A 13,614-nucleotide genomic window follows, 5' to 3' on the forward strand; every position below is an offset into this window, starting at 1 on the left:
GTAGTCAAAACAGTCTAACCCGTGAAGTCTGTCACATTTTAAGATATAGTTTTCTTTAGATGAAAGAAAAATGAAATGGATAATGTGACGTTATTATGAATGAATCTCATGCATGCATGTGACTCCACCATTTGTCTCTTTGTTATCTCTCACAAGTCACAACAACGACAATAATTGTAAAAAAAAAAACTTATGGTCGTTTGAGTACTGAGTACTAGTCGATCTAGTGTACAAGAGAAAGAAGACGAGAATAAACTTTCTTCTTTGTATTTCTTTTTTTCACACATTTACAACGTCTTTCCATGGGCTTTTTATACACTACTCTTTCTTGACGTACACTTGTCTACCTTTTCATCATTTCATGGTGCAAGGGATTGCAAAACACGCGGTTTTAGGTCAGATTGCTCGTTAGAAGAAAAGATTAATCTTTTCTTCTACGGAGCAATCTGAACTTAACATGCTTTAGATGTATGCACAGAGACGAAAGTGACGTGGCTGAACATTTGCTTGTGTTTTGTCTTTGTGTTGTTGATTGTTTGGGCTTGTTGAGATGTTGAAGTTGGGCCAGTAAAGTTGAGCTTAGAATTCTGAGATGCATTCAACACCAAATTTAATATATGGTCGTGTGAGTGTTAGATATTGAAGTTTACCAGCAAGTCACCAACCCCATAACGAAGCATGTTATACACGTATCAACTTGTCTAACCGTGGCTATTAGGGATCCTCTCCGAAGAGGTCTTATTTGGTTACGTGTATGGTTTCTCTTCTTATCATGACATTTGAAACACTCTCGCTGATAACTTCCATATATAGAAGTTATGTTGCTCATGTTTTCTAACTTCGTTGTGATCTCCAAAGTAATTGGTCATCTTGTTGATGTACTTTTTGAATATATTTTAGTCCCTTAAATGGGTAATATGATCCATATACGCATGGAGATTCATAGCTCTCTTTCTCTCTTTCCCCTATGTTTAATGATGTGGCTTCAGAAATCTTTGGTATTAATGCTCGTCTTCACTCCAATATATGAAGTCACACAATCTATGTTATACACCTCTGATGCAGCAGCTTAATCATTAGTATTATTTAATTTCTTAATCTCCTTTATTATTTTGGCAAATTGTGATAGTGAGAACGAACTAGATCTCAGGTTCATGGATGTGGAGGAAATATTAAAATACAGATAAGGCGCATGAATTTCAGAAGATGGAGGTTCGTTCTGAGCCTTCTGGCCGAATAACTTCTTTTTGGCATGATATTTCGTGTCCTCTACGGAAACTTTATGACTTGTTGTGGTCTAAAGGAAACATTGATACGGGAGTAGGAGTAGCTACTCACGCTATTGTTGCGTAAGTGTTGGGAACTCATCGAAGACGGATATACATCATGTCGAGTGCGCATTCTTAATCGGATTGAGAACCTGATCGAGCTAGCTAGAAACGAGGAAGCTTAACGTTCACTTTGAATTCAAAGAAGATGGTTTCTAGAATAAGTTCTCTTGGAAACACTTGGAATCTCATATGTGATATCAACCCGATCAGTGACTAGCACAAAGCAGTTTGGTTCCCTTTTTCCACACGGTACTCATTCATAACTTGGCTAGTGAATTGGGATCGGATGTGGCAGCTCGAGTAAGTTGCGTCTTTTGCAGAAAGGAAGTAGAGACAAGAGATCACCTCTTTTTCTCTTGCCCTTACTATTCTCAAGTTTGGTGTCATCTCGCTAGAGGCATTCTTCAAAATCGATACACGGAATGTAGGAGCTTAAACTCCTCACATCTTACTTGACACTTCTCAGCCAAAACTTCATACGTTCACGCTACAAAATGTATTTCAAATTACGATTGATAGTCTGTGGCGAGAACGCAGTGGGAGGCGTCACAGTGAGACTCATATCCTATCTGCCAAGCTAACACGACTTACCGATAAGAACGTGAGAAACCGCTTCGGCTACATTCAATTGTCAGGAAAAACCGAGACGAAGAGGGACTTTGCTAATGGTTTAGCACTCGATCAGTCTTAGTTCTCAATTACACTTTCTATATGTCATTTCAAAATTTTCAACTTTTAAAGTCACAATATTTTACAAACTTTTTGTTGTTGAATAAACTTATGGTTTGGCAAATTTATTGAAAACCATTGAATAAATGTATAAGAAAATAACAATAAAATAAATTAAACTCGAGGTTCCTAAACTACACCATAAGCGAGACGGATTTGCGCGACTACTCATGTTCTCACCGTAACCTGGCAAAAAGGAAAAAATAAAGGGTGAGTAAAGAATTATTCAATGAGAGGATCTTCTTTCCGCCCATTGGAAACACGACAACACGATTCTACCTTTAAACAACAAACACATAGAAAAAGACACAACACTCATATAATTTGCATTACTATGCAAAACTATAACACACAACTTATTCTTGTCTTACCAAGATCTCCACATCAATTCCATGTTCGATCATCTTCTCTGACCTTTGAACCTATGTACTTCCATTAGACTCGCCAGTCTTATTATTGAGGTAAGAAGAATCTGTCAACTCAATATAGACCATATTCCATTGTTCCACTATTCCACTGTTCATCATCTTAAAAGATGGTAATTCCACTTACTCATATATAGCATTCAGTAATTAACATCACTCTATCATTAACACAATTGTCATAGTATCAATCATAATTATCAAATTATTACTATTAAGCAAGCATATTTAATCCTATGTCATTGAATCATGAAGATAAAAATAGAAACTTGTAATCGCATTATCGCAGATCACAAGTTTCTATTACAACTTACTTGAAATTCTTGAAATCCAACTGAGTTACTTGAAATCCTTACCTATTCTGGTGATTGAAGGCTCTGACGGCTTCCTTGACACTTCTCCTAACCGTATACAACGCCGTCTTGCCCTCCAATGGTCAAATATGACCGGAAACTCTTCTCCAAAAGCCCAACCTGACTCTGAAATCTGATACTTAGTTATTTCTAAGTTCAGAAACTGTGATTTTTGTGCAACTTTCAACTCGAATTGCGGATGACGTTTACCTCGTAACGAAGATATGTTTGTTGTTGTGTCTTCCTCACTATGAGATCTATCCAACGACACCAAATTAGTGATCTGATTCCTTCAGACCGGACGAGAAAACGCTCACCAATATCTCGAGTTGAACTAATATATATTTCCTCTTTTCCCCTCAAAACACAAGTAGTTTGAGATGTAAACCACTAATCCTCATAATAGCAACATTCTTCTACATATACTTGTCCCTTGTTTCATCTCTATTTCATTAAAAATTCTCCTCCTCTGTTTCCTTACCCAATGAAATAGAGATGAACGATGACGAGTAACGAACATAACCACATAGACTTGATCACCACAAAACCATAACGTAACGACAACTCCGGTCTCCATAACGGTGATGGTGGTGGCTGGGATTAAGATGAATTGCTGCTGGAAAGAGATAATTAAGAACGTAATGGTGATGATGAAGACGTAAGTGCTTGCGGTGAAGACGACGGTACACAAATATATACATTCACGTTAGGTTAGGTTTTGGTTTGGTTGGGCTCATGAGCACTTCCATTTTACAATTTTGGAGAGTGTCTCTAAAAAGCTAAAGCTATTAAATATTAATAAATAAATGTAAAAGATCTTTAAATTAAAGACATTACATTCAAAAATGTCTTGCTATAGACATTTAAGATATATTGTCCTAAATTTTAAGACACCAAAACACTATATATATATATATATATTTTTTTTAAATAGATTTTAATGGTAGGAAGATCCCTGATAGGATAAGGGATAGAGATGCTCTAATGGGCTCAATAATATTTGGGTTTCACAATGAGTCTCACTTATCTCCATCATAAGAAAATCTACCACTAACTCCAAGTCCAATTCTAACTCCAACTTTGCAATCCACTTATCTCATGCTAAGTAGAGACTATAGTAAACTCGCCTTAACTCTGGCAAAAGAGCCGAACAGGGCCGACTCAACAAAACTCAAGTCTTTGAGCTGAAAGAGAAAAATGAGATATTTTTCTTTATATTTTTTGGACCCTATTTTATTAAGAAAAAAAAATAAACATGAATAGACCTTGAGCTATGGCACTCCTAACACATGCCTAGAGTCGGGGCTGGAACCGAACAAAAGCAAATCCATGAATCCATTGTCCCTCCCCATCTCTCAAAACTCCGCATGTCGTCTCTAAACCTGGATTTTCGTGTGATGCACCATCCGTGTTTAGCTTTACCCATCTGACCAAAGGAGGGGTCCAAGCAATTAGTCTCTCAACCCTTGAATACTGCCCCAACCCACCACTACTCACAATCCACGCTTGAGAAACTTTCCTAACTATATTATTCACAAATCGAACTCTATCACGACATTTTCCATTCTCACGAAACACGTTTCCACACCTCCATTTTCACCCCCACATGTCATTCCAAAGAAGACCATGTGAAGAGAGCATTGGAACCTTAGTATTAATTTTTTATTCTTCTTCTTCTTCGTTACTTAACCTCTGACTATGTGCTTGCAACTTGCAACTATCTTAGAGAAGGACTGAAGATCTGATGGGTTTTTGGAAGAGATAATATTGTTAAAGCTATGAAACTCAGTCAAAACTGCTTTCTTCTCCTTTTTGTGTCGCCAAAAGCATGTGGCAACGACACCAAAAACAAAGACCAGTTATTTATCTAATAAATCATTGACTAGCTAATATGACAGTAGTGCTAATTAATCGATTGTAAAAGTAAACACCAAAACTATATAAAAAAAATATTTATATTATTTATGTCTACAATTTTTTTTTAATAAAGAAAAAAAAGATCACAAAATACTATAACAAGCAGAGCTAGCTCTTCATTAAGGCATGAAACTGGAAGCGATTCTTAAATATATGAGCATGCTAAAGACATACGGTTAATTCTTTCGATTGATTAGCGAATTTATTTGAAAATCCCCATTAATCTTGAATATCTCTGATTATGAAAATTCAAATCCATTTACTTAAACCATATGAGAATGTAAAATGGTGCTTCTTTGGATAGTATATGTTTTATTGAATTTTGTACAACAAGCTTGTCCCTTTGTTCCGATTCTTGACTTATACTGACTGACTTGTGCATGCATATATACAAAACAACAGTTAGAGATACTTAACTTTTCGTACAACCAGCGTGTGATAATGTCTTTTAAAAGTGAAGCAAAAACAATACAACTAACGTGTTATATAACATGTGACACGATAAAAATATTATTGTAAATTACATAACTATTTGATTCATATATGAAGTATGACCCTTGTTATAACATCATTTATCGTTAGCATGTATTTGATTTTTACTACACGAAATACGCAAGTAAATAAACAGTTTCTTTTTAAAGTAAAAGCTATCTCGCTTATAGCTTTTTTTCTTTCTTAAGAATACAATATGAAAACTCAAAAAAACTAACTCTTGTAAAAAGAAAAAGAAAAAATCCAGAGAAACTAAGAGCTCAAACCCTAAAAAACATTTTATTGTATTAAATAAAACAAGTTATTATCATTAATCGCACACATGCAAGTAAAGAAATTGTTCCAAAAGAGATCATGAAACCAACAAATTCTTAAAATATGAAACCTTCAAAGCTATCGAGAGACTCTCATCACTTTACATTTATCAGGCGGGACATTTGAATCCAGGTGGTGGATTTTTTCCACAATTAAGGAGAACTTCAAGAGCTATGGGGAGAATGACGTCTATGTTGAGAAGTTTAGCTTTAATAGTGGTACATAAACAAACGGCTGCGTCTAGATCAACTAAACCTTCAACAACTGGACAACACTTTTCCTTGGCGCTTTTCCCAATTCCAATGTGAACCAAACCTCCAAGAAGGTCAACACACGAGCCTAGCTTCAACGTGTCAATTGGGCAAGTTTTCGGCATAGTTGTAGGTGGCGTTGCGATGGGTGTTTTTGCGATTGGAGGAGTTGCAATTGGTGAACTTGCAACAGGTGGCTTTGTCATAGGTGGGGTTGCAACAGGCGACTTAGCGATAGGTGGAGTTGCTACGGGTGGTGTGGCAACGGGTGGCCGTGCGCCGGGTGGCTTTGCGATTGGAGGAGTTGCAACAGGTGGAGTTACGGTGGGTGGTGTTGCAACCGGTGGTTTTGCAACAGGCGGAGTTGCAGGTGGCGGCGTTGCAACAGGTGGTTTTGCTATAGGAGAAGTAGCAACAGGTGGAGTTGCGGTTGGTGGTGTCGCAACTGGTGGTTTTGCAATAGGAGGAGTACCAATAGGCGGCGGCGCGATTGGTGACTTTGCGATGGGTGGAGTTGCAATAGGCGGTGTCACAATAGGTGGTTTTACGATGGGAGGAGTTGCTACAGGTGGAGTTGTAACTGGTGGTTTTGCCACGGGCGGAGTTTCAATAGGCGACGTTGCGACTGGTGGCTTTGCGATAGGAGGAGTTGCTACTGGTGGAGTTGCAACCGGCGGTTTTGTGATTGGAGGAGTTGCGACTGGTGGTTTTATGATTGGAGGTGTTGCAATTGGTGGACTTGCAACTGGTGGCTTTGCCATGGGCGGGGTTGCAACAGGCGGCTTACCGATAGGTGGAGTTGCTATTGATGGCATTGCGGTGGGGGGTGTTGCAATTGGTGGCTTTGCAATAGGTGACTTTGCGATAGGAGGATTTGCAACAGGTGGATTTGCGGTGGGTGGTGTTGCAATTGGTGGTTTTGCAATGGGCGTAGTTGCAACAGGCGGTGTTGCGATAGGTGGCTTTGCGATAGGAGGAGTAGAAACAGGTGGAGTTGCGATCGGTGATTTTGCAATAGGAGGAGTTACGATAGGAGGCGGCGTAACGATTGGTGGCATTGCGGTAGGTGGATTTGTTACTGGTGGTGTTGCAACCGGTGGTTTTGTAATGGGAGGTATAGCAACCGGTGGTTTTACAACAGGAGGAATTGCAACAGGTGGAGTTGCGGTTGGAGGTGTTGCGGTGGGCGATGTTTCAACTGGTGGTTTTGCAATAGGTGGCAGTACAGTGGGCGGTTTTGCGATTGGCGGTGTTGCAACCGGCGGTTTTTCTACAGGTGGATTTGCTATAGGTGGAGTTGCAACAGGCGGTTTTGCGGTAGGTGGAGTTGCTATTGGTGGCATTGCAACAGGTGGAGTTGCGGTGGGCGGTGTTGTCGTTGGAGGTTTTGCAATAGGAGGAGTTGCAACTGGTGAAGTTGCGGTGGGCGGTGTTACAACCGGTGGTGTTGCAATAGGAGAAGTTGCAATAGGTGGAGTTGCGGTGGGCGGTGTTGCAACTGGCGGTTTTGCGACGGGTGGAGTTGCTATTGGTGGAATTGCAACAGGCGGTTTTGCGGGTGGTGGAGTTTTTATAGGTGGTATTGCAACTGGTGGTTTTGCAACAGGAGAAGTTGCAATTGGTGGTGTTGCGGTGGGCGGTGTTGCAACTGGCGGTTTTGCGATGGGTGGAGTTGCTATTGGTGGAGTTGCAACAGGAGGTTTTGCGGGTGGTGGAGTTGTGATAGGTGGTGTTGCGGCTGGTGGTGTTGCAACTGGTGGTTTTGAAATAGGAGGAGTTAAGATTGGTGGCTTTGCGGTAGGTGGAGTTGCTATTGGTGGTGTTGCAACCGGTGGTTTTGCAACAGGTGGAGTTGCGGTGGGCGGTGCTGTAGTGGGTGGTGTTGCAACTGGTGGTTTTGCAATAGGAGGAGTTGCAACTGGTGGTGTCGCGGTGGGCGGTGTTGCAACCGGTGATTTTGCAATAGGAGGAGTTGCAATAGGTGGTGTTGCGGTGGGCGGTGTTACAACTGGGGGTTTTGCGACGGGTGGAATTGCTATCGGTGGAGTTGCAATAGGCGGTTTTGCGGTAGGTGGAGTTGCTATTGGTGGCATTGCAACAGGTGGAGTTGCAGTAGGCGGTATTGTCGTTGGAGGTTTTGCAATAGGAGGAGTTGCAACTGGTGGAGTTGCGGTGGGCGGTGTTACAACCGGTGGTGTTGCAATAGGAGGAGTTGCAATAGGTGGAGTTGCGGTGGGCGGTGTTGCAACTGGCGGTTTTGCGACGGGTGGAGTTGCTATTGGTGGAATTGCAACAGGCGGTTTTGCAGGTGGTGGAGTTTTTATAGGTGGTGTTGCAACTGGTGGTTTTGCAACAGGAGAAGTTGCAATTGGTGGTGTTGCGGTGGGCGGTGTTGCAACTGGCGGTTTTGCGATGGGTGGAGTTGCTATTGGTGGAGTTGCAACAGGAGGTTTTGCGGGTGGTGGAGTTGTGATAGGTGGTGTTGCGGCTGGTGGTGTTGCAACTGGTGATTTTGAAATAGGAGGAGTTGAGATTGGTGGCTTTGCGGTAGGTGGAGTTGCTATTGGTGGTGTTGCAACCGGTGGTTTTGCAACAGGTGGAGTTGCGGTGGGCGGTGTTGTAGTTGGTGGTGTTACAACTGGTGGTTTTGCAATAGGAGGAGTTGCAACTGGTGGTGTCGCGGTGGGCGGTGTTGCAACCGGTGATTTTGCAATAGGAGGAGTTGCAATAGGTGGTGTTGCGGTGGGCGGTGTTACAACTGGGGGTTTTGCGACGGGTGGAATTGCTAACGGTGGAGTTGCAACAGGTGGTTTTACTGGTGTTGGAGTTGTTATAGGTGGTGTTGCGGCTGGTGGTGTTGCAACTGGTGGTTTTGAAATAGGAGGAGTTGAGATTGGTGGCTTTGCGGTAGGTGGAGTTGCTATTGGTGGTGTTTCAACTGGTGGTTTTGCAACAGGTGGAGTTGCGGTGGGCGGTGTTGTAGTGGGTGGTGTTGCAACCGGTGGTTTTTCAATAGGAGGAGTTGCAACTGGTGGAGTCGCAGTGGGCGGTGTTGCAATTGGCGATTTTGCGATGGGTGGAGTTGCAACAGGTGGTTTTGCGGGTGGTGGAGTTTTTATTGGTGATGTTGCGGTTGGTGGTGTTGCAACTGGTGATTCTGAAATAGGAGGAGTTGAGATAGGTGATTTTGAGGTAGGTGGAGTTGCTATTGGTGGTGTTGCAACAGGTGGAGTTGCGGTGGGCGGTGTTGCAACTGGTGGCTGTGCAATTGGAGTGACGGGTGGAGTTACTATTGGTGAAATTGCAACAGGCGGTTTTGCGGGTGGTAGAGTTGTTATTGGTGGTGTTGCGGCTGGTGGTGTTGCGGCTGGTGGTGTTGAAATAGGAGGAGTTGCGATAGGTGGTTTTGCAATGGGAGGAGTGGTAGTAGGCGGTGTAGTAACAGGCGGCTTTGATATTGGAGGATTTGTTATAGGAGGAGCTGCTACTGGAGGAGTTGCTATAGGTGGCATTATGATAGGTGGGTTTGCGATGGGAGGTGTTGTGATAGGAGGTGTTGCAACAGGTGGAATTGTAATGGGCGGTGTTGCAGTAGGTGGGGTTGCAATAGGCGGTGTTGCGACGGGCGATTTGGCGATGGGAGGTGTTGCGATAGGAGGCATTTGAGTGGGAGGAGTTGCCATTGGTGGTGAGGCAACGGGTGGTGTTGGTGTGCACGGTGGAGGCTTGTGGGTAGGGGGTTGGGGAGTAGACGGAGGAGGGTTGGTCGTAGGAGGTTTAGGAGTTGATGGTGGAGGTTTGACGGAGGGTGGTTTCGGAGGAGGTTTTATGGTGGGAGGTTTTGGGTGGGGATGATGTTTGGTGGGGGGTTTAGGGTGGGGATGAGGTTTTGTCGGGGGTTTAGGGTGAGGGTGTGGTTTGACGTTGGGTGGTTTAGGGTGGGGACGAGGTTTAGGGTGAGGAGGTGGTTTGATGGTGGGTGGTTTAGGGTGGGGATGAGGTTTGGTAGGTGGTTTAGGGTGGGGATGAGGTTTGGTAGGGGGTTTAGGGTGAGGGTGTGGTTTGACGGTGGGTGGTTTAGGGTGGGGGTGTCGTTTAGGCGGAGGAGGTTTTATAGTGGGAGGTTTCGGGTGGGGATGTGGTTTAACCGCCGGTGGTTTAGGTGGGACGACAGAATGTTTTGGTGGTTTGTGAGGCTTAGGTGATGGTTTTGGAGGGCTACATTCACGAGCGTATGTGGCAGCAAAGAAGTTAAGAAGGAGGAGAATGAGAAAGGAGAGGTTTCTGGTGCGAAACCCCATTTTTGAGAAGTAGTGGAGTTCAGTGAGTAAGTAGGAATACAGATGCGAATGTTCCCATTTATAGAAAAAGATTCTATGATATTTTTGTTCGTATCATATTGCAAGGAAAAATTGAGATTTTCTTTTGTTTTGTTTTGTTTTTCTTTTCTTTTTGACAGACAAGGAAAATTTGAGATTACGTGATTGAGATTTGATTTGATTAAAGCGCGAATCAGGTCACTTAATTACTACAAGACAATAAAGGTTTTTGTCGGGCTTTCCTAAATTGGCGTATATTATGTGTTGTAGATTCTTATCTTTTTTAGGAAAATTAGGAACAACATACTCTATTTAGATTGATTATGACTCATTAGTTTTTGGTTAACGGTTGAACATATTTCAGAATATTATCATTCCTAAAAAATTGTTCAACGATCTCCACTGTTCTTGAAATCATGGTCTAAAAAGTGCAATCTAGGTTACAAGTCTATCATAAAAGCAAAGCTTTAAATCAGAGAAATGTCCCCGCATATTATTATCAAGCTCTAGGCTATTAACCTAGTCTGTAAACTTTTAGAAGTCACTAACTTAACCTTTGCTATATGATGATCGACATAAAATAAAAAAAATTTGGACGTAGTCATATTTTGTAATTTTTTTTTTTTTGAAACAGTAGTTTGTAATTATTGGGTGAAAACGATGGAAGCAACTGAGCAAGCAGAGGTTTTTGTAGGGTTAAGGCCAGTGTACTGTATAAAAGAATGTTATCATTATTATTTGACTTAAGAGGCATCGCCCATTCTATATTTTTAGTCGCAAGATATGATTAAGCACATCATTTTCTCTTTTAGGTCCACTTTTCTTATAAGGGTTTTGGGTGTTAGTTTGTGTCTCTACCTATAGAAATGGAGAATCAATTTTGAGTAGACTCAAATCTATGATATATAAACCTATAGATTTGTATATATTGGTTGATAAATATAGAACCATGTTGCGATGTTTCAGTGGCAACCAGCTAGATAAATCTGTTTATAGGTGAAAGTTTCACTAATTGATGAAACAAATCCTCTATAATAAATTTCTGACTGTTGAAGTTTTGTATATTTTGATCTAATGATGAAAACCAATCAATCTCTAGGAGTAAACTGGACTAGTTTGTGGTAATTGAGTCTTGAATCAAATTAACGATTTTGCAGTTAAAAGTGAAATCAAGGAGGTTGTTCGTTTGTTTCTATAACCAGAGCAAGAATTGATCTTTAGGGTTGTTGGCGTGAGATCAAGCTTGTGGAATATCTGTAACTCTGAAACTAGTGAATTGCTAGTGTTGACGACTGTGTTGTCGAGCCGACGTATAGGCTTTCCCACATCTAGAATCTAACTCGTAAACGTGATCACTCGATCGCTCGTATACATTATTCTTTTTCTTCTTTCTCACAATTCATTTTTCAAGTTCTTCCGTATGATTTCATGAATGGGAGCATGATTGATTGTAAGAAAGAGATCAAGAAGCACAAGTTGACCAAGTTCTGTGGCATTAACGAATCCAAGTGTACAACATGTTAAACCAGTTTGTTAGGTTTCCAGTGGTTACTATAACTTTGTTTACAAATAAAAGTTACACTAATTGATGATATATTATATTAGTGTCTTGAGTTACAACAATAATTTTATGATCAAAATATTATCTCGAAAGAACGTATTAGGATACATTCAAAACTAAAGATAAATAAAATTATACACTCTATAAGGGTTAAGAGTTAATCCATTCATAATCAGTTGATTTTGACTTGGAATCACATAAAACTTCACATTTACCTTCCAATTCATTTTAATAATACGGTTCAATACTAATATCAGAGCTATTAACCCTTGAGATAAAATCATAAAACAAAGTATCGTTTGTTTGTGTTTGTTTAACATGCATGTGAAACTTTATTAATGGAAATAATGAAAAGAGTGAAGAAGGTGAATAAAGAGAGTGGAATATAAAACTTGATCATTGGAATTTAGCTTTTTAGGATTTTAGCTAACATATATATCTGCCGACCTGTTCGAAGTTTTTGGGATCCAAATGAAAATAACATCTTCAAATCTGTCCTTCCGAAATAAATTTATGGACGCGGTTACAAGGTGGCGAGTACGATTCGGCATATAGTTAGAATAGTGTAACCCGTGAAGTATATCACTTTTAGGATTTAATTTTCCTTAAAAAAACATTAAAGAGAGAAATGGATAATGTGAATTTTGTGAATGACTCTCGTGCAGTGCATGTGACTCCACCATTCATATCTTTGATTCCTCCCCAAACCGCGACAAGAATTAAATAAAACTAGTGGTCGGAGTACTCATGAGTACTTGTCGTTTAGACACGTCGGTCCATCACCACCAGAAGAGAGCAAAAAACTAGAACATCAGACAACGATCATCGTTTGGATGTTTTCGTTCCACTTCTAATATGTTGCCGACTTGCCATTTACAAGTCTTAACAAAGAAGATTTAATGGCAACCTGTTGTGATCAAATATATTGGTTTAATTTGGTCCTTAGCGATTTCAGATATTTTTGGCTAGACAGAAGTTCCCTAGCCTAAGAATGGTTAATCCATGTTATGATTAATCGTATCTTCTTTAGGTTCGAAGTTTCGTATGAAAAAAGGATAGTTCGAAGCTTGTAAAGACTATTTTCATACTATACTATACGTATTTAATCATTTTAATGGTCAAATTATACGTGTGGTTGTGTTCTAAAACATTAATTATTAGAATAGTAATGTAACACATAACCAAAAGATAGCTAGACTAGCTAGTGGTGAGAGTTAGACCCCTCTAAAAAGTGCGTATTCTAGTTTTCCTAATTTGATTCTTGGTGGAGAGAAGTTATTTAGTTATATGTATAACCAAGAGATGTGTATGTGGTTGGACGACAAGAACTTCTCGATTAACAATAAGAAGTAAGTTAACACATATATATAAAACACTTTAAACATAACTATCATAATAAGCATTTAAAAAAAGAATATCATCAAAATACTCATACGTTGAAATTAACTATTTCTTTAGTTATAAAAAGTGAATCTTAGCCACAAAATAATTAAAGCTATTGACGTGTGTGTATGAAGAAGTGATATTTCTAATCTATAAAATTGCGAGGGTACATGAGATAATACTTTAAAAAAAGGTATCAGTATTTAAATATATTTTCTTACAAAATTTGTTTCTTCTCAAACATTATTTTATATTCCAATTAAAATTTAACAGAACCAATCCAATTAATTTCTAATTGATTGAATCAGTTTTTGAACTAGTTTATATTTTTTTAAGTTGAAAAATGGATATTTTTCTAACTAAATTTAATAGAGAGGGAATTTACTCTGCTACGTTTTCTACGTATATATGATTGTGAAGGTTTTGGGATTATGCAGTGCAGAATACATTATTGTACTTCCAACATTTTATAATAATTATCGTTTCCCTATGTTTTTCACACAAATTAAAAAGTAGAAGGTTTCTATAATACCTCTGCAGA

General features: G+C 39.9%; 2 protein-coding genes, 1 long non-coding RNA gene and 2 pseudogenes across 9 annotated transcripts; 3 read left to right on the plus strand and 2 right to left on the minus strand.

The window, feature by feature from the left end:
• Window positions 1–1,106: 1,106 nt before the first annotated feature.
• AT3G22133 lies at window positions 1,107–2,065 on the plus strand (annotated as a pseudogene; the record flags this gene model as incomplete). Its single annotated transcript has 1 exon — window positions 1,107–2,065.
• Window positions 2,066–3,066: 1,001 nt separating this feature from the next.
• On the plus strand, window positions 3,067–3,573 carry AT3G04235. The gene has a single exon (NR_141077.1). It is a non-coding gene; the product is annotated as an other RNA (long non-coding RNA).
• A 235-nt stretch (window positions 3,574–3,808) lies between these two features.
• Window positions 3,809–4,473, minus strand: AT3G22136 (annotated as a pseudogene; the record flags this gene model as incomplete). The annotated part of the gene is made up of 1 exon: window positions 3,809–4,473.
• A 929-nt stretch (window positions 4,474–5,402) lies between these two features.
• Window positions 5,403–10,121, plus strand: AT3G22125 (uncharacterized protein; the record flags this gene model as incomplete). Of its 5 annotated transcripts, NM_001338565.1 has the most annotated exons (3): window positions 5,403–7,131; window positions 8,722–9,810; window positions 9,841–9,955. In NM_001338565.1, 2 exons carry the CDS (start codon window positions 5,955–5,957, stop codon window positions 9,474–9,476), a joined length of 1,932 nt encoding a protein of 643 aa, NP_001327427.1. The 5 variants fall into 5 exon arrangements, with proteins under 5 accessions (NP_001327427.1, NP_001327428.1, NP_001327429.1 ...); NM_001338566.1 differs by lacking the exon at window positions 9,841–9,955 and having other exon boundaries at window positions 5,494–6,168; window positions 7,657–9,476; NM_001338567.1 differs by having other exon boundaries at window positions 5,955–9,810; window positions 9,841–10,121.
• AT3G22142 (Bifunctional inhibitor/lipid-transfer protein/seed storage 2S albumin superfamily protein) lies at window positions 5,557–10,111 on the minus strand (the record flags this gene model as incomplete). Its single annotated transcript, NM_001084730.2, has 1 exon — window positions 5,557–10,111. One exon carries the CDS (start codon window positions 10,109–10,111, stop codon window positions 5,669–5,671), a length of 4,443 nt encoding a protein of 1,480 aa, NP_001078199.1. The 3' UTR covers window positions 5,557–5,668.
• Window positions 10,122–13,614: the final 3,493 nt, after the last annotated feature.

Source organism: Arabidopsis thaliana, chromosome 3 (assembly GCF_000001735.4).
Source record: "Arabidopsis thaliana chromosome 3, partial sequence".
Taxonomy (NCBI): Eukaryota; Viridiplantae; Streptophyta; class Magnoliopsida; order Brassicales; family Brassicaceae; genus Arabidopsis; species Arabidopsis thaliana.